This window comes from Uloborus diversus, chromosome 9, assembly GCF_026930045.1.
Source record: "Uloborus diversus isolate 005 chromosome 9, Udiv.v.3.1, whole genome shotgun sequence".
Taxonomy (NCBI): Eukaryota; Metazoa; Arthropoda; class Arachnida; order Araneae; family Uloboridae; genus Uloborus; species Uloborus diversus.
Window position 1 is genome coordinate 78,997,005 of NC_072739.1, and position 26,068 is coordinate 79,023,072.

The 26,068-nt window shown below is 32.7% G+C and overlaps 1 protein-coding gene across 1 annotated transcript in view; it reads left to right on the forward strand.

The window, feature by feature from the left end:
• Window positions 1–26,068, forward strand: part of LOC129229433 (zinc finger protein 236-like) — a 62,641-nt gene that overhangs the window by 23,547 nt on the left and 13,026 nt on the right. Inside the window, exons 8-12 of the mRNA XM_054863740.1 lie at window positions 2,169–3,823; window positions 6,093–6,263; window positions 11,369–11,556; window positions 16,904–17,247; window positions 25,106–25,230. Coding sequence (XP_054719715.1) covers window positions 2,169–3,823; window positions 6,093–6,263; window positions 11,369–11,556; window positions 16,904–17,247; window positions 25,106–25,230 — 2,483 coding nt within the window. The remainder of the gene's footprint in view (window positions 1–2,168; window positions 3,824–6,092; window positions 6,264–11,368; window positions 11,557–16,903; window positions 17,248–25,105; window positions 25,231–26,068) is intronic.

Here is a 26,068-nt window from a genome sequence, read left to right on the forward strand (position 1 = left end):
CAGGTAGTTTTCGAGTTTTGCGAGTTCAAACAAACAGACGCTTTTTAGAGACTTCATTTTATACTATGTAGAGAAGTGTACACTGATATTTTTCCATTGCAAGTAAGTGCTTTAATGAGGTAGAGGCATTCATGTAGAAATTTTTCTAATGCTCATTTCCAAAAGTTGGCAAGTTTGATACTAAATCGTGCTATTCTCTTTGTATAACCAGGTCATGAAAATTTTTATTGAAGCCATGAAAAAGTTTTGGAAAAGTCATGGAATTTTTTCAGCCAAATAGACTATGAACCCTGCACATTCCAAGCAAAATTTTTCTCATTTTTAGAATCTTTACACCTGTATTTTCAGTCACTTCCTATTCCGGGTTGATAAGTGCTAATAAGCATGAAACTGCAGTCCTCAGATGGAATGACTGAGCTGGTGGTGTATTTTATGTATTTCTGCCTTTGCCTGCCCTGCCTATAGGGTGGTAACTTACTGAAAATATCATGCTTTGCCTTCAATCTTCAAGTTAAACCGATCCATTGTTTCGGTCACTCCTCTGGTCTGTGCTAATTCTATATTAGCTACCAGTTTGGCACTCTTGGCTTCCTTAAGAGGTTTTACACCTCCAGCTCAGTCACTTCCTATTCCAGGCTGATGAGTGCATTAAGCACAAAACTGCAGTCCTCGAATGGAATGCCTGAGCTGGCGGTGTATTTTATGTCTTTATACGGGGTTTATTGTTCTTTTTAAGCTGAATTTAATGATGTAGTTGAATTTCCAAAATATTCTTGGGTGTTTTTAAAAAATAGTTTAAAACATGGTAACTGACTGACATTAATGCAACCAGTATGTCAGTCAGTTACCATGTTTTTAACGCCCTTATGCAGTTGCACCCATATCTAATAAAAAAAATTCTGCGGCCCAGAAAACATCAATTAACTACAAAAGCTACTGTCAGTTCTAAAAGAAGAAGAAAAAGTGAATATTATATTTAATTGTTCAGTTCTATGTAAAAGTTGTTTGGGCAACATTACCTATAATTTTCATCATTTTGAACAATTGATCCAACTAGAGAAGAAATGCATTAGCATTAGTAGTATTGTATTGAAGCATTAACTCACTTTAACTATGATTTAATAATGGAAACTTTTACATTTCTATATAAAAAAAATTAATTTTATAAAAAGTGTAAACAAAATATAGAAAAAAAAAAGAACATGTTTTGCTTTTATTATTTATACTATTGATTTGAACAGATTTGTAATTCTTTGTGGAATTTGAAGAAATGATTAGAATAAATCTTTAATAAAATTCAGGTTGAGCACAAATGTTGAACTTGATTTTAAAAATCTTAATTTGGAGACCGCTGCCATAACAATAAGTAACACATTTATGTAAAGAGCAGTATTCCCAGTTTCTTTCAGTTACAAATGTTTGACGTGTGAACCTTTTTTTACACGGCAAACATTTAATTTGTAATCCAGTTCGTTCCACAAGCCATGTGATTTCATTTTAGGAGGTTACCTCAAAGATATTATGTATCTACTCCTAATGCCAAAAACAGCGCAAAAGCTTCAAGAATGCATTTGTGTAGCACTATAAACCATTCACAAAGTGATACTCCTAAATGTGCGAAACGAATTGGATTACAGATTAGATTTTGTCCTGGTAAAAAAAAACTCTAACATTGAGTGTTTGTAATTGAACATTTTGCACATTGCTCACAGATTGCACATTTCCGTAATTGAATTTTATTGAAAAAACAACTTGGTATATTTATCTTTAAATTCATGTATCACTTATTGTTATATGTCTGCAGTAGCTTCAAAATGTTTTTTTTTTTAAATTGGGACCATCATTTGTGCTCAACCTGTATAGATAGTAGTGTTTAAACGTTGGTAACACTGCCTGGGGGTCTAATGTATTAACAGGGTAACTTAGTTTTTATCATATTCAAGAGGAACATTAGTCATGTGAGAAGTGTAGCTTGTCTTCGTATAGTATGGCATTAAAAATCAATGAAAATCCACAATCCTTGTTTGACCAAAAAGGGTTAGTGGTGGTTGTCTTTCTAATATTTTTGTCCTTCTATCTATCTTGACGTTTTTAAAGGTCACATTTAACTTATAGTATTTCTCTTTCAAGTAGTATGTATTTGTTTTTAACAGTTGTTTTTTATGCAGGTGAAAGACCCTTTAAATGTGAAATATGTAACAGAGCTTTTAACCAAAAAGGTGCATTATTAATTCACAAGGTGAAACACACTGGAGAACGGCCTCACCTTTGCCAGTTCTGCCCTGCCTCTTTTGCTCAAAAGGGAAATTTACGTAATCATATTCGTCGAGTGCACTCCTTAATGACCCTTGAAAATGTAGATGGAGCGCATAAATGTGGATTGTGTTCTTGCGTCTTCAAAAAATTAGGCAGCCTTAATGCCCACATGAGCCGAGCTCATTCGAGCAGTACAGTGTCTTTTGTAGAGATTCCGGAAGATGGGAAATCGGATGATCCTGTGCAGCAGTTGAGCAATGTTATGAGTCAACTTCTAGAAATGTCTAAGCAGGTAGAAAGTGCTAAAGCACTAAAAGAAAATGGAAAAAATTCAGCTGAAAATGGAGATGGTGCTGATATATTGCAGCAAGCTTTAGAAAATAGTGGTTTACCCAACAATCAAGTGTGGAATAAGTCAAAGCCCTGGCTTTTCTCAATGTGTGATACTGTAACTGGTACAATAAATAAGCACATTATGAGGAACGTTGGTGGTGTTAGATGGTATCAATGTATATACTGTGCCAAGGAATTTAAAAAACCCAGTGATCTAGTAAGGCATATTCGTATCCATACACATGAAAAGCCATATAAATGTGATATGTGTTTCAGAGCTTTTACTGTCAAAAGTACACTCAATTCTCATCTTAGGACGCATTATGGATCCAAAGACTTTGCCTGCGAGCATTGCAAAAAACTGTTTTCAACCTCTGGAAGCTTAAAAGTTCATTTACTCCTTCATACTGGAGCTAAGCCTTTTGTTTGTAATATTTGTTCCAAAGGATTTCGAACATCGGGTCACTTGAACAGTCATGTGCTTTGTCATCATCGAGATAAAACCGCGAGAAAAACCAAGAAATCCAAAGAAGCAAAGCTGCAGAGTGCGAACCTTAATGTTGCTGATGTAACTTTACAGGAGCCTATTCTCATAACTGATACAGGCTTGGTACAGGCAGTACCAAAAAATAGTACAATGTATAGTCAATTCATTGACAATGAATTCCCCAATGAAAGGCCTTACCGCTGTGATGTGTGTCAAAGAGGCTTCAAAAAATCCAGCCATCTCAAACAGCACTTACGGTCACATACGGGTGAGAAACCATATAAGTGCAATGTCTGCCATCATGCTTTTGTTTCTAATGGTGTCCTAAAAACTCATTTAAAAACACACTCGGGTATTAAAGCATACAATTGCGATATTTGTGATACTTCTTTTACTACCAATGGTTCTCTTAAAAGACACATGTGCATACATAGCAATGATAGACCATATATGTGCCCTTACTGTCAAAAAACATTTAAAACATCGATGAACTGTAAAAAGCATATGAAAACTCATCGCTATGAGTTGGCTTTGGGGATGGCTTCCGGCGTTGCTGTGACTGTGATATCCGACGGCGTTGTTGGGCTTCAATCCGAAAATCAAGAGGCAACCGAAAAAGGAAACGACTTGAGTCAAGTTGGTTCTCAGAATAACTCTGAAGTTGTCATTGAAGGCAGTTCACAATTGCAAACTTTAGTTACATTGCCACAAAATTTTGCAGCAGAAGATCAAGGAGTCCAGGAAACGGTATGCTTTTGCAACTTTCAGAATTATTTTTATGCTTTAGTTTTTTTTTAGCATCAACATTTCAAGTAGAACCTTTTAACAAAGTCTAAATTTTCATTTTGTTTATGTAATACTTTTAAATGTAGGAAAATTGTTATCAGTAACAAGAGAGAGTTTTCTAGGTTTGAAATTATCTTTCAATAATTTGATTACTCTTTCACTTATTGTTTTATACCCTCTAGAAAAAAACGCATTTTGTAAATGAAAGGGTTGTTACAAGTTACTTTTTCTAGCATTGATCATTTTTTGTTTCTCTCCCTCTCTCTCTTTTAACATTGGGCATTATTTGCACTTCTTGTACGCATATTTTTTTTGTTTTTATTGAAAGAATATAGTTTTTTTTCAATCAAAACCCATTAAATTTTCATTTCTTACTCGTTTTTCAATGTTGTTAGTACAATTCTATGAATGTTTATAGGATAGAAACTGCCTCGCTTTGTGTAGTTCTGTGGTTGAAGATGACCTTGAAATGTGTGTGAGTTATGAGGAAATATAAAATATAATGATTGATTAAGTTTGATTGAAAGCCCTTTTTTTCCTACAAAGATTGAAAGGCTCCTTTAAAGAAAATTAAGTTATACTTTGTTTGCTTTTAAGAGGGATCAAACAGCTCCTCTTTTATCTTTGTTTCAATTTGTTCTTCCTCCTTCCATTACAAAAAGCCTTTTAAATTCAAATCCATACTATCCTATTGGGGCTTTATGATATATTTATACATTTGATGAAATATGGTCATAGGGATGGGAATATATTCATATTTCTTTTCGGAAAGAAGTTCTTAAAATCTGGCAACTTCCAAATTTTTATTAGCCTAATTTCCTTGAAAAGCAAAGAAAATAAAAATTCAAATAAAAGCATTTAAAAAAATAAGTACTGTATTTTCGAGAGTAAGGGCTGCACCTGCCAGAAGCGTGCACCCAACATTAAACAGCTTAAAAGCACAATTCGTTGCAGAGAAGGCTGGAATAAAATGTAAATAAAAGAAATATTTTAAATTCTCGTTAGTATTTTTAATTCACGTTAATGAAATATTTTTAAAAAATCCTGTCGTGCACATTTTACCTTCGGCATCCCTTGATCGGCCATCCCTTTCGAAGTTTGATTTATCCGATCTCCAATGGCAAGCGTATCTCTTCTCAGTGCCAAACTCTCTGGTAGTAGGACGATTTCCAATTGCTTATTACCTTTAACTTAAAGGCTGCAGTATAACTTTTGAATCGCTTAGGAGCCATTTTGAAAACAACACGGTGAGAAAATTCCATAAAAAAAAGATAAGCTTAGATCAAACGAGCAACAGCAAAAGATGCAACGATGTGAGTGAATAAAATGAGAGCTAGGAGACAGAGAAACAAATTTCCAATTAGGTTGCTTGACCACTCCAAGCAACCAACTTTTGTGAGAGGAGTGTTACATCCTCTTTACAAAACTGAAATATCGATCCCTCTCCCCTACTAGTTTTGCTGACCATGCTCTTTTCACTGATGAAATCTCCCTTCTTCGCACCGATAAGGGATGAGGCTTACCTGATTCAGCGTTTCTTTCCTCAGTGAAACATGGTCAATTGCTGACTCACCTCTCCTCCCTCCCTCTTTGCTTTACTTGTCACCTAAGGTTGAAGGATTTCTCAAAATGAAATAGAATAAGGTAATTCATTCATTAAAAATTATTTAAAAATGTGAATTAGAAGGTCATGAAAGTGAGACATGTGTCTGTCTATCAGCTAGACTTTAATTTTGGTTGCAAACCTTAACTATACTATCTGTATATCATTAAGTATTCTGTGAGTATATGCTAATTCTTCCAGTTTGATTTAAATGGGACATTAGATCATAAATATTTTCATTCATTTTGCTCCTCCTATTGTAAAATCAACAGCATGTTATTTAATGTTGGCTTTAAAAAGGGACTATATTCAAGCAATTCCTTACTGTTTAAATGAAATGTGAAGCTGGAGTTTTGTTTGATTTCTAATGGGGGAATGCAAATTAGACCTTTGTTTATGTAATTCAATATTTAAATTACTGTTTTTAATCTATTAAAACAGAAATATAAATTGAAAATTGTAGGCCATCTTTTTTTCTATTTTTTGTAATACTCTTACAGTGAGTGATGTGCATATTTGAGAAAGGTGGGCATAAGTTGCAAAAATTTGAAATATTTCTAAATTGTGTATGCTGTAGCAAAAAGTAATTTTTTAAATGACTTTATTTATTTATTTATTCATTTTCAGGAATCTCTTTCTCAAATTCCTCAGCATCTAAGCCAAGAAGTATTCAATACACAAACAGGTATGATTGAGCAAGCCGAAATTGTGCCCCATGCAACTTCATTTGATCATACTCAAGGAAATATATTTTCTTTATCTGGATCTGATTTTGTAGGAAATCAGCTTACTCTTCAGGTACTTCTCTCTCTTTTTTTTAATGCTAAAGTATGACTAACCCTGCTTAAGAAATGTATGTTATTGAAAAAATTTGCCATCTATGTCATTCACCATCTCATGTAGTGTACAACTGTCAGTGTAGATATTCGGAACTTGCAATGTGAAAATGATCGTAGGTGCATGTGGGGCAAAGTAAAATGGTTTAGATTACTGAGTTTTTTCAAAATGAATAAATCGGAAATTAGTTTTGAAAATTACAGTACATAAAGAAAGAACATTGTATTTTATAACAAAACTTGCGTTCAAACAATATTTCTTATTTTTGGCAGTAAATTTGAATCTTCAAAATCCGTTCTTTTTACGGATTTTCATCCGTAGAAGGATAAAAATCCTTCTACGCTTGAAGCATAGAAGGATTTTTATATCCTTCTACGCTTCTGGCAGGTGCAGCGCTTACTCTCGAAAATACAGTACTTATTTTTTTAAATGCTTTTATTTGAATTTTTGTTTTCTTTACTTTTCAAGGAAATTAGGCTAATAAAAATTTGGAAGTTGCCAGATTTTTAGAACTTCTTTCCGAAAATTTTCACCTTTTTTTCCATGAGGGCAAAGTGAAAAATAAAATATTTTTCTAATGAAATATTTTCTAATTGATTGTAAAATATATTTTTGATCAAAAGAATCAGTAAATAAAAGGTTGAATGAATAAATGAAAAGATAATGAAACAAAAAACAAATAATGAATAAATCAATTGATATATAAAGAAAAATAAATGAGCGTGTAAATGAACGAATGAATAAGAAAATAAGTGAATGAATGAATAAATAATTGAATTACTAAATGAAGGAATGTAAATCAATTAAATAATAAATGAAAATGTAAGTGATTTAGATTAAATGGCTGATTGAATAAATGTAACAAACTATTTCACTTTGCCCCATCCACTTTGCCCTGTATGTACTTGACTAATTGAACTATTTAAAATATAAATAAGCTCAGCATTAACTAAATTTTTGCTGCATTGAATATTAAAAGGTCTCAATATTTCAAATGATAATAACAAGAACTTTATCATTTTATAGTTACAAAAATAATTTTTGGCCTTCAGCAAAATATTACAATATGAATAATCATTTTTAAAAAATTGCCTGTGTTACCAAATGCTTTAACCTTCGGCGGTATTTTTTTCCTGACTGGAATAGACTACATATGGTACTACATAGTTAAAATAATACCAGACAGATGGGGCTAAAAGCAGAGTAAATATTTCACCATTTCACTTTGCCCTGCTATAACACTTTGCCCCATGTTCCCCTATATATGTATCATACAGTAGTGGTCAGAATTGTAAGGACACACAGAAAATTCCACAGTAAAAAAAAAATCTGAAATAATTCAGGGAAAATTATTACAAAAAATGCCTTTTTATATTTTTAATCATTGTGGAATGCAGAACATTTGAAAATACAAAATATAGTGATCTCTTGGCTATACGTAGCCTCTGTTATACAGGTTTTTCACTTATGCACATTTTTCTCACGAGCCTGGCCAGCAATATAGGAAAACAATGTTAACTCTTATTCATTTATACGCCAAGCCTAAAATGCACCGCTCACTTATGCGCAATAAAATTTTTGCAAGTTTTAGTTAAATCGGGAATTATGCTTTGCTTATCGGAAGATTTGTACTCTTCTTGTTCTGTCTCTTGGAATGCATTCACATCCCGTCGGTTCATTTTTCGAATTCTTCCAAAAACGCGTTCTTTTTCGCACTTGTGTGCAATTGGGAGTGGAATTAGTCTTGTGCTTGTTATTGACATCGAGAGGTGAGAACGGGTTACATACCAAAAGATTGACGTCACTAAAAGTCGTGGTCAAGCGGTACGCATTGGCGTAGCCTATTGATCATCTTTTGCTTCCTCCTAGACTATAGTTCTGATCAGGAGACAGTTTTTAGGTTTTGGGGAATTAGCTTACGTATTGTACAATGTATAAAAAATAACAAAACATACAACTTCAAATTTTACATTTTTATTAAATTACAATGCATAAACGGAAATTATGTGCATATTTATTCCTTAGTATTAGTAGTGTACTATTAGTATTACTATAACTGATGTTAACTTATTGCATTCAAGCTTATTTTTGGGTTTTTCACTCGTGCAAAAATTTTGTTGTCTCCTTTGGTCACTTATAAGTGAGAGGTCACTGTATAAATGTATCATTGTTATTAATTTCAAAAAAATATAAGGACAGCTAGCATTTTACACTGAATACAGTAATTTCAAGAAATAAGCACAAAGAAATGATTTTGACATTTCAAAAAACAAGTAATTAAGCATTATCCTGCTGAAACAAAATGTTTAAACTTGTAATTAACAGTGTTTTTGTTTCAAAAATACTTCTCAGTATATTCAGTGCACAAAAAATATTGGTTTCGTTTCCGTCCGTTGTGAAACTTTTTTAGACCATTACTGAGTCGTCTCCAAATGTACACTTTGAGATGTTTTTTCCTTCACAGAGATCGTACCAGAAGTCACGAAAACCATCTAGTTCATCTGAGTTAAACTTTTTCTCATCAGAAAAAATTATATCATCCCACTTTTTATCCGTAACAACGTATTTTTGGCACGCTCAACCCTTGGTCTCTAATGAACTTTTTAGGAGTCGATCGTGACATTAGTTTCACATCATGAAACTTTTTCTCTTTTTGTAAAACATGTTGAACAGTTTGAAAACTGTATCTTGACTGGAATTCCCTCCTAATATCTCATGATGTTTGTTTTTTGGAGCAAGCTCGTCTTATTATCATGGGTTTCACATGTGCAGAAACTGAAAATTTCCAACCTGTTGTGTCTTTTTGGTTCTTATTCCGAGATTTTTGAGAAAACTCTAAATGACCAATTTCTGTCTGGTCAGATTTGTTGTTATTTGATGTACAGTAAGTCGTGAAGTTTTTCAGCCAACCACTTTCCTTTTCTCAAATTCTTTTAAGTTTAGTACCTAGCGGTATGACTGGAAAAATAGAATGCGACATCCCCAATCGCTTACTAAGCATTTATATCGTTTGTAGTGCAGTGTGCAGAACAAAAAAATTAGAAAATTTTGCTTTTCAGAACGCACAAAAATTGTCCTTATAATTTTTTCCATATAGCAGGGATGTCTAAATTCAAACTTCATTCTATGAATATGCAATTCTTATTTATTTCCAGTAAAAGTAAGTAAAAATGTTTCTTTTACCATTAGTTTGCAGTCATAAAAATTGCTTACCTTTCCGACCAAATGAAGTCAAGATTTTGGGGATCTATCTTTATAATTTTGGCCACCACTTTATGTATATCTGTTTATCCTGTCAGATAACTCGATAACCAGCAAATTTTAAACTAATCAGGATCTGGTTTCAAATAGCTTTTTTAACAGATTATATATTGTTCAAATACAGATTTTTTAGTTTAAGCAGGCAAAGGTAAAATCATCTCAATAAAAATTTTGAATCTAGATGTTGTTCAGTGCAATATTTAGCGTTTACAACACTTTATTTGTGAGGATCATCTTTGCAGAATTAGTCATTATCATTCTTTTCAACCATTATTAGTTTACTTCTGATGTCTGTTGCATAGCATGAGCTAAAAAAAATAATTTTTTTAAAAAAGGAAATCAATTGTAAGAAAGAAAATGTTAAACATTTTGAAGCTGCAGTTTTGATTTTGCTAATTTCGCAAAACTGCAGCTTTCAAAAAATCCTGACATGATTTTAAAAATAATGGTTGTTATCAAAATCACTGCTGAAACATAGGATTAAATTATCAAAAGACCGAAAACATGATACAACCCAAAATTTGTGATAGTTGCAATTGTTTGAGTGAATAATTGGATATGTGTGTTACTCTTTGTCGGATCTAGAGGGGATCCTTACCTGGATGGCAAATTCACCCCATTTCTGTAAAAGGGGGACGGGAGGGGCTAAAAATCATTATAAAAACTTGAAGAAAGATGGGTAAAGCGGCAGTTTTGTCTCAGATCTGATTTTTTTTTTTTTTTTTTTTTTTTTTTTTTTTGTGTAGATGATTTTAAAAGATATTTTTATAGTCAAATGCTCTAGTTTAATTGCAGTATAAATTCGATTTAACGATACCCGATTCAACGATTTTCTCAATTTAATGATACATTTCACGTGTCCCAATTTGAATGTCTGTGCTCCTCGATTTTAACGATATCCTTTATTTTTTTAAAGATAACTTCTTTCTTTCCTTTCACAATTGTTAAATCGAGGTTATACAGTATATTTACAAAGAATCTTAGTCTTTGGTAATAGGTCAGATATTACTTGTATGAAAAAATACTACTCAAAGACAAACTCAGAAGACAACTCAGAGCTCGATAGGCTCAGAACTTTGTTCTGACATTATTAAAATAATCCATTGGTTTAAAATCTTTGTATTTTGCTGTAATATTTCTCATCACATACAATTGCAGTGCATGAGTATTAAATTTTGGGGAGTTTGCTATAATATTTCTCATTTCATAGTTTGCAGTGCATGTGTATTCCTCTTTTGTGAAAAAAAAAATATTTTTTTAGAATAAAATGCACCATGTTTTAGTTTTAGAAAGTTTGATACCCCCTCCCTCCCCCATTTTTTTTTCTTGTCCTTAAAACAAGTGGTAATGTTAAAATTAGTTTTAAAATTGAGAAAACTTCTCTTTGAGAAGAATATCAATAATGAGTCAAAGTCTTTTTATATATATTTTTTTAATCGACCATATCAATCCTAGTTTTTTAAATTATACTGAATGTAAAAGAAAGTTTTATAATTTACAGGGATGTAACCCAAGGGGGATGATTACCCCCCACCCCCAAATTGAAATATTGTTTGACTAAATATTTCTTACATTGCTTTAAAAGATTTTCCAACAAGACATTCAAACCAAGTATGACAAAGAAAAAGGAAAAGAGGGATATGCACTTTTTTTTTGTAATGATTAACATTCTTCCAAGTCAAACAACTCAAATTTAAACCAGAAGCATACGGGATGCAGACTTAAATCATTTGTTTTTCTGTTTGTTTTTTCATAGCCAAGTTGAGTTTTTTGATGATACAGCTTTTTTTGTTTTATTGTTTCAGCCAGAGATTGCAAATGAGAGTCTTATTCCATCCAGTACCTCAATTTCAGACTCTCTTGTTCCTGAAAACATGTCAAATATTTTACAAACTGAAGAACCAGATATGGAAGTGAACAAAACAGTGAGAGATATGAAAGATAGTATAATGAAAAAGCTTGGCAGGGAAAAGAAAACTAAGACTGTGCACACGTAAGAAATTTTGTTTTGCATAAATAACTTAACTTCATTTGCATAACTCGAGATATTGCAGCAGAAATAATTGTCATAAAACACTGAATGAGCTATTCTAAAAGCTTTGTATGTTATGCATTTATCACAAATTACTGTCATAGCTATATATATTGCAGAGCATTTTTAATCTGCTGGAAGTGTATTTGGCTGGAAATTGCTTAGTATTCTGTTCCCTGGTTATTGACATTCTCATAGCTGCCAACTTGTACAATTTAACCATACATTGTAAGATTTTCGGATATTTTGTACAATTGTGCTGTCGTATGGCAGATTTGTACGATTTTGTGCGATTTGTATGAGAATTGCGCATTTCTTTATCAGATAACAGCATGAAAGACATTTTAATTTGTAAGAACTTACAGAAAACTTGTTTCGGACAAGTTTTTGATAGACAATTTTTAAAAGCTGCAAAGTCGGCAACTTTTCAAAGTTTAAGTTTAAAGAAACAAAAGTTTATTTATTTAGTTTACTTTTAAATTAATTTTTTTTTTTTTTTGCTCATAAAAGCGCAGATCAAGGTAAGGATTTGAAAATATTATAGTACCTTAAATTTTAATACTTTGCTTTATAAAGGTCAAAAAAGCATAGAAATGTAGCCACCGCATACATTGTAAGGTTTTTCAAGTTAGCATGTTGGCAGCTATGCATTCTATTTGTGCAAACGAGTTACTGTAACTATTTAATGTATAACAGCAAAGCAAAAATTTTGAGCAATCAAGATTGCTTATTGTTCTCACTTCACCGTCCTTGGCATTTGGTTCATTTTTCAGCATAGACCAGGGGCCTCTGCAACATCACCGGCCTCTGATCCTGAGCACTGTCCCCCGGTAGCCGCTGTCCATGTCCTACAAACAGGCACGCTCATACACATGCACACTCTCACACATACAAACTCACACACACGCCTATATGCATACACACAGGTCTTCGCATACACACAAGCATAACACGCACGCACACACACCAACAGTGGCGCCAACTCCATGGGGCCTGAGGGGGCCCGAGCCCCCTCAAAAATATTTTTGAGGGGGCAGAGCCCCCTTAATAAATCAAGAAAAGTATTAGTTATATTATGCTTTCTAAACTCATAAATTTATCCTTTATTTTTCTTGCTTGAAGATAGTTTACCTTGTAAAATACATTCAGTAATGAGTTAAAACAAATAATTATTGCGGTAGTAAGCAGGTTAACTGAAAACGAGTAGTGTGAATAATGATGGTGTTACAGTGCTGCAAGCACACTTAAAATTTGTTATAGTGCGCGAACTTACGGGTCAAATCTGTTGCCGGTGGGCAGCGCTGCGGCGAGCTCATCTAAGTGTTGCTGATCTGGAAAAAATATATGAGGGTTTGATTTGTATATTAAATGGGATGCGTGATAGTTTTGAATACTTTTGGGAATTGTGTTTAAAAGAAAAATCGTTACAAAATGATGATCCTTCGCTTCCTCGGAATCGACGTATACCAAAGTATGAAAACAACGAAACCAGTTCACCGCACGCTTTCAAAATCCCAAAGGCAATTTACATTGAGGTTTGTGAAATGGTGCAATCTTGCATTATTGGGCTGTTTGCATCAACTGTACTCACACAGATCATTGCAGTTGAACAAAAGTGCTTTGCTTTTATTTAACAGAGGTGAAACAAATTTTAAACTAGTATGTTGTGGCCATCACGAAACTTTCTTCTATATTTTTCTCTTTTTTTTCTGATCCCTCCCCATGCTTGACGAGGAAGCAATATTCCCAACAAAAACAAAATTACACAAGCAAAAACTTGACGACCATCCCAATGTCTGAATTATTGCAAAAGCAAAGCAAAGAGCGAAAATTGAAAGTTATTTTAAAAGCCTTGCTTGAATTAATTACAAATATTTTATTTGTTATCAAACATAAGATGGCAACAATTAAAAATTTTAAATCATTGAGATAATATTTCCGATCATTTCCATACAATTAAAATCACGAGAAATACGCAGACGACAATCTATTACGATTTATCTTTCTTATTGTTGCATTAATAAAGCTATTTTTATTCGCTAAAAAAATAATGATAATAAAAATAAATCAGCACCTCTTGGCGCGATTGGCGCCAAAATTGAACCAAAGCCTGTTTACATATGGATTCATATATTCCAAATTTCAACCAGAATGTAGCATTACTTCTTGAGATAGGGCACTCACAATGGAAAAAAAGAACGGGCGATTACGCTACCCCCTCTTTAGCTGTTGACACCAAAATAAAATCAGCTTTTATACCCACTAAGGGCTACTTGCCGATAAATTTTTCTTTCATTCCGTTCATTATTTCTTGAGATACAGCAGTCACAATTGACGACAAAAAACATTCTATAGCTCAACCCCCGTTTGAGTTATTGACACCAAAATTGAATCAGCACCTGTTCCTGTTACTGGCAACATATGGACCAAATTTTGTTTGATTCCGCCAGTTACTTCCTGAGGAATAGCAATCACGCGTAACTTAAAAAACGTCCTATTGCTCCACCCCCCTTGGACAGGGTGGCGACAGATCAGGGAGATCAGGGAAAAGTCAGGGAACTTTATTAATCAGGGAAAAGTCAGGGTAATATCAGGGAATTTTGAAAAAATAACAAAAAATCAGGGAAAATTGATTTTATGAAGAAATTTTTTTTTTCTTTTTTACTTTACAAAATTAAGTACTCTAATTCCGTACGCATTTCCGGCCAATTATCTGTTCAAAAAAAGTAAAATTAATGAGGTGCGATTATACACTGCCGCACATTTGTACTCCTTTTTTCCTCAACGTCAAAGTATTGAATCTTACTTATTAACCACAGGATGAAATTCCTAAGATTGCTTCTGTGTCTGTTAGGTTGTTTATTTTATCTAGCTTGAAATTTCCTTTTATGCTTTCAATGCTACCCAAAATAAATAACCATACAGTCAAAGAGGAAGCCTTCCTTAATGCCTTAGCTCCTTTGCCTTTATTCCATTGTTTCGAAGTAATTAGCGTACTGTAATCACGATTTCAAGAAGAAATCTTTTGGTTTTTGAATTAATACTATAAAAGCTTAAAAGTTATTACTTCTTCGCGTTTTAAATTTAATTGCTAAAATTGAACTTTCAATAAAAAAAACTTTTTTGCCGTTATACTATTTGTTGTCACCGCAGATTATAAAGGTTTTCTTTTCTTCAGACTTAAGCGATTCTTTAATTTTATAACCAAGTTGTATTCTTCTTTTATATATTTTGAAATTAACTAATTGCTTTTTTTTTTCCTTGCATTTCTAAGTTGTTTGTTACAGAAGCAATCTAAGATTTTTTTCGTTACATACTGAAATCATTTGAAATAGAGTTAACTTGTGTACTTAAGTAAATATATTTATTTTTTTATTGCAAAAATGCTGTATTCATTTAATAAAACCTATGTTCTTGATGAGAGAAAAGTTCTCTATGAATGGATGTCAAATGGTTTCATCTGTTTTGCATAAATATGTCGATTAGTTATATAAGAATAACTACATTACTTCTATTCTTTCACTATTACTTGTTATTCTTGCAACAATTATTATACTGTTTGAAAACTTAGTTCAAAATAATTTCAATTACTTTTTAGTTCTATCATAAATACACATATGTTTTAAGAGTAATTTTAATAGTTTCTTAAAATTCTTATGCTAAGTGGTTTCTGGAAGTAAAGTATTTTTTTTTTTAATTTTCCATAATCTTTCCATTGTGGAAAAATTTAATATACTGTTTTGAAGGTTTTTTACCCCTAAAAAAATTGCCTTGATATGCATTTTTTAACCATTTTATTAAAAAAGTAGCATCTTTTTAAAATATATCTTTAGTTCAACAATTTTACACAACTTAAAACGTTTAAAATACTGCATTTTATACAAATATACAATGGATTTCAAATAGAGCAAAGAAAGAAAACCATTATCATTGGGAACGTAAATCAGGGAAATTTGGTGAACTTAATCAGGGAAATCAGGGAACTTTTTTTCACAGTTCCTGTCGCCACCCTGTTGGATGAATTCGCGCCAAAAACCAATGCGCACAAGTTCACATAGGGGCACATATGTGTACCAAATTTCGTTCGATTTCATGCGGTAGTTTTTGCTGTAGAGCGGCCACAAAAAACTGGTCACACACAGACGTGACACACATACACACAGACAGACAGACATTTTCCAAAAATAGTCGAAATGGACTCAGCACACCTCAAAACGTTCGAATCCGTCAAAATTCGAAATTCGAAAATTTGCATGAATCCAATACTTTCTTCTATATATTAGATATAGAAGAAAGTAAAAATCGAATTTTCAAAAATAACCTAGACATTGAGAGACTGCGTTTACACTTGAATATGTTAGCCGGTATAACTAATGAAAAAACAAATGGTCTTAAAAAAAGCATGAGTAAATTAAATTACCTTTTTACGAAAATAGTGTGTGTGTTTGTATTTATTTTTTCCTTTTTTCAAAGCCAAAAAATATGTGTCAGGCTTGTCGAGTTTTTGGGGTTCTAATGTTGATTACATGACTTAACAATGCTTAAAAAAAACTTTAAAACTCATTATTTTTCATCTCAAATTTAGAAAATTTCCCCCGGTCTCCCCCCCCCCCCCCATTTTTTAAAAAAAGTCGGCGTCTCTGGGAGTGCCTTTCCATTCAAGTCAAGTGTCCTCCTACCTTATAATATCAATGCTTAGCTACGGCACTGCACGGCTCCCCATAAAATAGAACAAAAAAAAATCTCTTACTAAGACAAGTGATATGATTTAAAAGTTGAACCAGAAAATTTGTAAACCAATTTTTAGATTCTTTTACTTTAAAAACGCCGTGTCACATACTGTATATTTGTTAGAATTATACACACTAGAAAATATGGCATTTTCAAGGTTCAAAAATCTGACCTTTATTTGGGGTGGGGGACCTCCGAGGGATTACATAACACCCTAAACCCCCGGTGATGTCCAGCCCCCCCCCCCTCAATAATTTTTGCAAGTCGACGTCCCTGCACACCAATATACACACGTAACCGCCCAGGAGGAGGGGCAGGTTTGGGAGGACAGGAGCCGTTTCTAGAAACAATAACTCCAATGAGTAGGGTCGTGTCGCAACTCGTGATTGCAAAAAACATAATTTTTATTCAAAATTTCAGAATTCAAATTATTATTTTTTTAATTATTTTCTGATTTGACATGAAAACTTTAGATTGTCCATATAACAGTGATTATGATTGATGATAAAATTTTATCAATATATACTTTATATTTGTAATTTTTTTATTGAAGTTCAAAATTATTTATTGTTTTCAGATGTGAACAATGTCATAAAACTTTCACAAAACTGAGCTATTTGAAGCAGCACATAATGTCACACACTGGAGAGAAACCATTCCGATGTCGCAAATGTGGACGCATGTTTGGGACGTTAAGAGTTTTGAATGCTCACATCAAGACACACGACGGGTCTAAAGACTTTCAGTGCCCTGAGTGCACATTGGCCTTCACGACTAAGAGGTCACTTGTGCGCCATATGATTTTGCACGATCGTACTTTCCCTTTCCATTGTTCCTATTGCCCAGAAGCTTTCCCTACCCAAAGTGACTATCAAGTTCACATGAAACAATACCATGATACAAGTGCTCCCCCAACCGAAGGTAAATAAATTTTACATTCTCTTTTACATGCTTTTAAAAAATCTTAAAATGTTTCTTTAGTCCTTGAATTTTGTGATTTTTTTTCTTTTAATTTTTAAGTTATGTTTAATCACTTGTAAGAAAATTTTTGCCCTCATATTTTATGTATTTTCTCCGATATTGTATACTCTAAAAATCCTTTTTTTTGGGGGGGGGGGGGCAAGGGGAGTGAAACAACAGTGTGAAATTAAGTGTATTGACGGAATTGACTTATTTAGAAGTTCCTCTTAGGTAAATTTTCACAATTAATAACTCAATTAATTAAAATCTATAATATATATTTTTCCGAAGCTTGCACATGCTCGTGCTTTGCCGAGTTTACTGCATCTTGTCAAAGCTTGAATAGTATTAAAAGTTGAAAGCTAGTTTAGCATACTTTACCCTTAGATCTGCCTATTTTATTTTCTATTTTGACAGTTTATTTCCTTTTTGAAGATTTCATGTAAGTTACTATGTAATTTGACCACAGCAATCAGTGGCATTATTTTCTGAATCGCATGTAACTAAAATTCTTGCATTAGATTCCGAACTGTTTTGGATATTAAAGACTACAGAATTATGGATTGGTATAAAGCAAACAAGCATTCAAAAAAAAAAAAAAAATTCACTGTTATTTTTAAAAAATTCTAAATTTTTTAAAATTACTGATTGTAATACATTAGTCAGAAACGTTTTAAAAGCACAAATAAAAGCAGGCAAAAACCTGCTTTGCACTGAGGAAGGAGGCTGTTGCCTCCTTCTTTACATCTTTTATTTGTGCTTTTAAAACGTTGTTTCCGACTTTTATCTAATACATTAGTCTTTAACTTTTACATATTACTTGTTTATTGTTAGTTTAGGAATAGTCAATCTGATCCTTACTACCCACACTATTAAAGATTGATTCTGAAGCTTTAATTGTGTCATGTATAAGGTTTTGCCTTGCACTGAAATATTTATTTGAACTGGAACCAAATCAACACTTGGAATTCTATTATTGTAGAAAATTTCATATTTTCAAATAACCGTAACTTATCCTTGAAAAGGCTCATTTTGTCCATGAAAAATGCTTGAACACTCCTCGAAAAAAAAAAGTATGAACCATGTTTTAGTATATATTTGATCCAGAACTTATTCTTGATTATTTTTTTGTTTTTCGGATGTAGATACATTTAATAAAACCTAAAAAAGCATTTAAGTAGCATAAAGAATCGAAATACTCGAACTCTGGTTTTAAAAAAAATGGTTGCTTTCAAAATCAATGCTGAAATTTGCATAGGAATCTATTATCAAAAGCTGTAAACTAGTGGTGCGACATCGATGGCAAAACATCGATGTTTCAAAATATTGATGTTAAAAATTAAAACATTGATGGTATTGATACATCGTCCAAAAAACATCGATGTTTTCAAACATCGATGTTATAAAACATCGATCTTTTCATCAATATATAACATACATTTTTGAATGTACTACACTACAGATTTACATATATGATTATCTCAAACAAATGTTTCTTAGTAGATCAGTAAATTCTTTTGGCATTGCGTCAATTCGTTAAATTATAGCTATTATTTCAGAAATTTCTAACCAGCCGAATTATATATTGACAATACAGAACCTCTCTCAAGTCATGTATACAATTTAATAAAAATGATTTTGCAACATCTTGATACTATAATAATACAAAAAATGATAGTAAGATATGCAACGATTAATACAAACTAGTATAGTGATAAGAAAATGTTTTCAAACTGAATAAAACTAAAATTAAATCTACATCAAAAATGAATCTAAGAAAAAATGTATCATAGCGCTTACCATCAGTTGAATGATGAGACAGAGTTGTGCAAATTATACTATAAATACAGAATTTATTCTAACAACTATTTTTAAGAGAAAAAAAAATGTGTTGTACTGTTAGTGCTACATAATTAAACACAAATTGTAAGTAAAAGAGGGACGAACTGTTGGGGAAAGCCGATAGGTATTATAACCCCCAATATTTGGTGCTGAAAGTTTGGAGAAAAAAAGTTTGTTCTCTTTGTCCCCCAGAAGCGCATTTCTTTTTTCGCTGACTATCCCACCAATGAGAGAAAAAACTCTTTCCAATGGGACGGAAGTTGCCATCACTGTCAAATATTTTAATGCAACTTTTACTAGTTCTGAATTTTTATAGTTATAATTTTCACCATACTTTAGACTGAGAACTGGAGCCTTAAAATAAACTGCAAGTTCTGGCACCAGACTACCTGTGTCGAGTTCTTCCAACAGTTTCGACCTCTTCCTGACACTCCAGTTTTCTTCTACCATTTTGTGATGGTCTTCCCAAAAATCATCCTCTACACAGAAAAATTGATCTTATAAAATGTATACAAATAAATGAATTTTTTGAGCAATTCCATAAGTAAAATTAATTACCTGGCAAGCAAATTGGAGCTGGAGACACGTGTCCGTCATCAGATTCCGACGATTCAATTTCTTCCTTAATTTCATTGTTCAGATCCACTTGTCTAATGCAGTTTTATCTTCGAAATGAAGATTTTTGAAGCGCGGATCGAGCAATGATGACATAGCAAAGAAACGGTTATTTTCGATGTCACCAAATCTTATCTGAAATTGTTTCAAAATCTTCAATTTCAACTGCTCAGCAATCTCTGAAGTACAAACCATGTCCTTGATTTTCTTTTCCATCATCTTAACGATTGGTGTAACACAAGTTGATGTTACGAATTTTTCTCCAGATGCTTGTTTTGTAGCAAATTCTATGCTTTTGTACAGTGAGACAAACTCCATCAAAAACTCCACGTCCGAAGCTGAAGGCATTGGTGGGGCTGATTTACTGAAATTTATGATGCTCGCCACATCTTGTCTTAACTTAAGAAATCTTTCTACAGTGAAACCCCTCTTAACGGAGACCCCTCAAAGGCGGACACCCCTCTTACGCGGACAATTTTTTATTCCCCAGTTCCATTGCAAATAACGTTATTAAACCCTTGTATTGCGGACACCCCTCTATCGAGGACAGAAAAAATTGTACCTTTAGTGTCCGCATTAGAGGGATTTTATTGTACCATGTAATAGGTAGAATTCCATCTAGTTGATACGCATTGAATTAAAGTGTATTTAGTTTTCTTCTTAAGTTCATCGCTACCTACCACGCTGTATTTGAACCATCTGACAATGCTTTTAACTTTACCAATGATTGAAACTACATCTGGCAACAACTCATACGATTTTTGTGCCATTAAATTCAGTAAATGAGCAAAGCAGATACCATGCTTTTGTTTCCCGTATGCTTTTTCTACTGCAACTAAAATATTTTTCCCTCCATCAGTTACAACAGCAGTAACTTTTTCTTCTTTTATACCCCATTCAGAGCCTGTGTTCACTAGGTGATCAGCTAGATTTTGGGCAGTGTGACTTTCATGTAGTTCATAAACACCTAGGATGACAGATTCAAGCTCCCAATTTTCAATAAAATGTACTGTTACACCAAGAAAGCTTCTCGTTTGGCACGTTTCAGTCCAAATGTCAGTAGTGAGACACACATTTTCCATTTTCCAGTCTCTCTTTTACAATATGGGCAACCGTTTCATATTTTCGATCGATCAACGAATCAATTGTTCTCCGTGATGGAACTGTATACAACGGTGCAGTTACTTTTAACAAATGCTTAAAACCCTCATCTTCAACTCTTGAGATAGGCTGGGAATCCCTACAAATCATGTATAATATAGCTTGTGACACTTTGCTATACAAATCACCACCATCTTTAAAAGAATTTAGATTAGAAAAACTTTCTCTCAGAGTTTTTTGATGGAATTTTGGAACTAAAGCATCGTTATTCATTACTGCAGCATTCAAATTAACAGATTCAAGTTGACGCAGCTCTTCTTCCTCTTCTGATAGAGTTACAGTAATTGAAGAACATGGAATAGGTTGAAAGTCTGGATTCTGCGATTTGTCTTCTGCTTTAGGCTTCTCTCAGGACCGAAAATGTTTTTCATGAATATCTCCATGCTTTGATCACAGGCATCCAATCAAGTTTCTAGTATTTCCAGATGATTTCAGGGATTTCATGCAAATATTGCATTTAGCTATTGTAGAAGAGGTTTTCGAGAAATATTTCCAAATAAGACTTTTAGGCGGCATAGTCGAACTTCAGTAAGGTTTCCTCACCACAAGTAAATTCTTATTTTATAACATAATTTCCACAATAAAAAGAAGCACTTTACTTCACGACACTAAATAAAAAGACTAAAACCCTTAAGAACTTCATGTCTGCACTAGGATTCTCTAACCAATTACGTACAACACAAAATTGCGCAAGTCAACAGAAAAAAATAAACAAATCAGACAGGAGGAAGCTTTCCTGTTGCCGGCGGTTTATGTTTATAATACCATTGAAAAAAATCCCTGTGTTTATTTTGAATGCATTCATTACTCCGTTGAAGTGGAAATGATTTTGGGAAATTCCAGATAACCTAAACACCGACAGCAGCCGATTTACTTCTTTTTTATTTTTTTCATTGTTATTTTCCAAGCAATGTGGATTCAGTATATATCTGAGCCTATTTTGCATGTTTTTAAATCAATGTTGCTTCTATGTGAGAAATTTTATAATTTTCAAAAAAAAAAAAAAAAACATTAACATTGAAAAAATATCGGACCAAAAACATCAATGTTCCTAAAATATCGAAAGTAAAACATCGATGTTTCCAAAACATCGACATCACACCCCTACTATAAACCTAATTTTGCATATTGGAGATACATTTAACTAGAATGTAAAAATGTGTGTGAGAAAATTAAAGTAGTGAAAGACTCAAATTCAAGTTTAAATAGAACTTTCTAATTTTCTTCTTGTACATAACTATAGAATATCAAGTGCAATTATGGCCCCACTAGATGGTGCTGACACTTAACGGGTCTTGACAATTTATGACTTTTCTATGTTAAACCATGCAACTATGATCCACTCATGCATTCACAATCAATGTCAATGTTTCAAGTTTGTTTATTTTTGATTGGACGTTGCCCATTTTGACCACAAGAGGCGCTGAGTGGAACCCCTGCATCCACCAATCAATGGCAACGTAATGGAAATAGGGGTTCCCTTTAGCGCTCTCTTTGTTGCCATGAGTTTCAATGATTGTCACAGCCTATAAGTGTAAGCGAACTTTAGTGGGGCCATGGTAAAATTCAAGTAAGAAAATATCAGCTATGACAGCTGCTTTTAATAAACTGCCCCAAATTCCTACAATCCCATTGAAATAGTAATTTTGCCTGATTTCAAGATTAGTTTGAAAAGCTTAAAACAATGATCCCTGGTTTTGCCATCTGAGCAGCCATGAACCCTTTCAATTTCAATAAAATTAAATAACTGGATCATATCCCCTCTTGCTGTTCTTTGCTGAAGACTATACATAGTAAGTATTCTAAGCCTGGGATTGTAATCTAAATTAGAAAGCTCATTTACTAACCTTATAGACCTCCTTTGTACCCTTTCAAATTAACTAATTTCTTAGAATAAGGAGATCAAAACTAAACAGCATACTCCAAATGAGGTCTTACCAAACTTTTGTATAAAAGTGGAACTTCCTTACAATTTTGTGAAATAGACCCATTGATGAAGCTCAACATTCTGCTAAATGTATTCATTACTGCACTACTGACTAAACTTTAAGTCCTGGTTAATCAAGATACCAGACTTTTAAAAAAAAACTCTTTCTTTGCTTAAGATGGGTGTATGTAAATACAGTCGACTCGTGCTACAATGCGATCCGACTTACGCGAAATGACTATAAACGAGTTTGTCCCAAGTACCTAATTTTAGAGCTTATGAGAATTTCTCGCCTACAATAAAAATTTTCAGCAGAATAATTTCGGCTGAAAGCAGAAGATTAATTCATCACTTTTCCTTGTTCTTCCTCTTCTTCTGACTAGTTTCCTAATGCGCATACGCTGTCAGGGAAAGACTGATAACAATCTGATCCACACAGCATAAATCATCATCATTTCCATATTCATATTTTAAGTTATGAATATAATTACTGTATTTACTGTACAGTACTATTGTAGTGCTGCATTTTATTATTACTTCATACTGTACATAGCCATACTGTTTTATTTTGTGTCTCTTCCATTGGTCATTAATTTTGTGCATCGTAACAATATTTTATGTTGAATAACACATATTTTTTAAAATACAGTAAAAATTGTTATTCTTTATGTAAGAAATGGTAATACATAGTTATGAAATGGTTTAAAACAGTTTGAGAAGTGTTTACAAATGACAAAAATAATTAGGTGTATTTACCAAAAATTTGTTTTCATACCCTTTTTCACAATGCGAAATTTTGACTTACGCGAAGGGGGTTTTAGAACGCATCCTTCGCGAAAGTCAAGACTCGACTGCAATACATTCTTTTCAGAGTTCATTCTCTTAAAGATTTTGAAAAGAAAAGCCATTTCCTTGTTTACTTTCCTAAGGAGAATGTATAGAGAGATCACACACACATGACAATGTGTAAACATAAGATGGCTAAAATAAAGTCTCATAAATGTTGATAAAAAAAATTTATAAAATTTAAAAAAAAACTATCCTTCAAATGTAGCTGATGCTTAGAATTAAAAAAAAAAAAACTTAGATTTTTGGATAATGCACTTTTGTTCTGTATTTTCAGAAATATAATCCATACGTAGCTTCTAGCAGTATACTATGGAATATTTAGTGGATCTGCTTTATAGAGAACTTGTACTCTTCACTTCTTTCAAAGCACTTAATTTGTTTTAAATTCTTTTCTGGCAGTACGATAATAATGATTGGCATGAAAATTTGCCATGGATATTTTTATCAATGGCATTTATGCACATTGAATGTGGGAAAACAACATTTTATCATACAAATTTGCAAATGAAATTGCATACATGTGCTTTGTTCTTGCAAGGAAGCCCTTAATCACAGTAGTGTAGTCATGTATAAAGTAAAGAGGGGAGTACAAGGGGAGGGTCATGGGTCATGACCTCCCCCCCCCCAAACCATCGACAATGGTATCCGTCCACATTGTGTTCAAACATTGTATGAATAAAATGTAAATGATTTCAGTTGTCTTTTCAATTCATTAATAATTTTTGAAAGTAATTTTTTGAAATTTCTTCTTTCATTGCTAATGAAATTAATTTACAGCATTTATTCCTATTAGGAGCCTTATTCCTGACCAATTTCGTGCTTATTGTCGACACCCAAGCATTTATAAAAAAAATTCTTACCCAAAACCGTAGGTTCGTTTGGGGGGTAGCGGGTCATTCTTTTACATGACCCTCCCTAAAAAGGTAATCTGTATGCGCCCTTGAATAGATGTAAATATAGGAATTACTGAAATTAAAATGTACCGGGCCCATGAGTTAAAATTGAGTAGTAGAGTCTCCTCTTGACAATATTATTGCTTCTTTACTTATTTTTTGATTTAATTTGTATCCTTACATTTGACTCTGGCAACCTTTTATCTTCTATAAGTAGTTAGATCATTTTTCTCAACTAAGACATGTTTAAAAACATTCCAATAAATGTTTGCCTGTAATGAATTAGGGGTGGGGGGTGCGCTCATTATTTTGTTACATATTTGCTGTTCTCATTAATGTAAGTTATCATAGTTTTATGTAATTACTGTTAAAACTAATTAATAACAGTTATCATTAATTTATGTAACTTAATTTGTTTAATTATTACATTAATGTAATAATTAAACAAATTTATTGATATTTTTTTTAAGGTCTGTAATTTAAACATTTTTTATATTTTCATAATGCTGCAATGACAATAAATGCTTTTCAGAAGTCGGTGAAATAATTACACCATCAATCATCCATTTGACGGAAGAAATTATTCCTACTGAAGGTGTTGCAGAAGCTGCCCCCGAAAACCAGGAAATGATTGAATCAATAAATGAAATTTATAAAGTAAGTTTCTTACTTATGTGAAAGGAAAATATGTATTTTATAGATGACATATTTGCGGTATCAAACCAGCTCAATCTTTTTTTTTTTTTAATTGGAGAGAAAAAAACTTTTCATGCTCTGCACACTTCATGTTTCTAAAAGGTTTTTTTTTTTCATTCAAAAAAACATTCAGTGTGCAACTTCATTTTTGTTTTCTTTTCAAATGAGCAGTATTGTTGAATTATATTTACAGGTAAAGAAATAGGGTCTTAGCTGGTTTTAAAGCTAATCAGCCTTGTTTTATTTTATTTTGTAATTTTTCCATTCCAACTCCAAATGAATTCTTGTGATTTCTCACTTTTATGTGATGTACTAGCCTGTACAATTCAAAAATCTGAGTTGATTAAGTAATTTATTATATTGTTGTTTCTGTTACATAGATGTTTTTACAGTTTTAATCTGGTAGAAGAATGGATTGAGTTGATTAAAATTTAAAAATGATTTTTTGACCTTTGGTTGATGGGGATTCTCCTCAAATAGATTATGGCCTGACTAATATATTCAAAGGAATTATCAAATTATAAAGCAGAAAAAGAACTTTCAAAAATTGAGATTCAGCTTATTTTGATACTAAACAAGTTATTTAATAGTTTACAAAGTACAGTGGACTCCCGCTACAACGCGATCTGACTTACGCAAAATGGTTATAACGCGATTTTTTCCCCAGTAAAGAATTTTATTCCTAACGCAAATTCTTCACCCGCAACACAAAAATTTTCCGAAGGGAATCGCCGTTTTTTTGTGAATGGACTTTCATCACTTTGGCATCACTGAGAGCGGAAGTTCCCACACCATACTA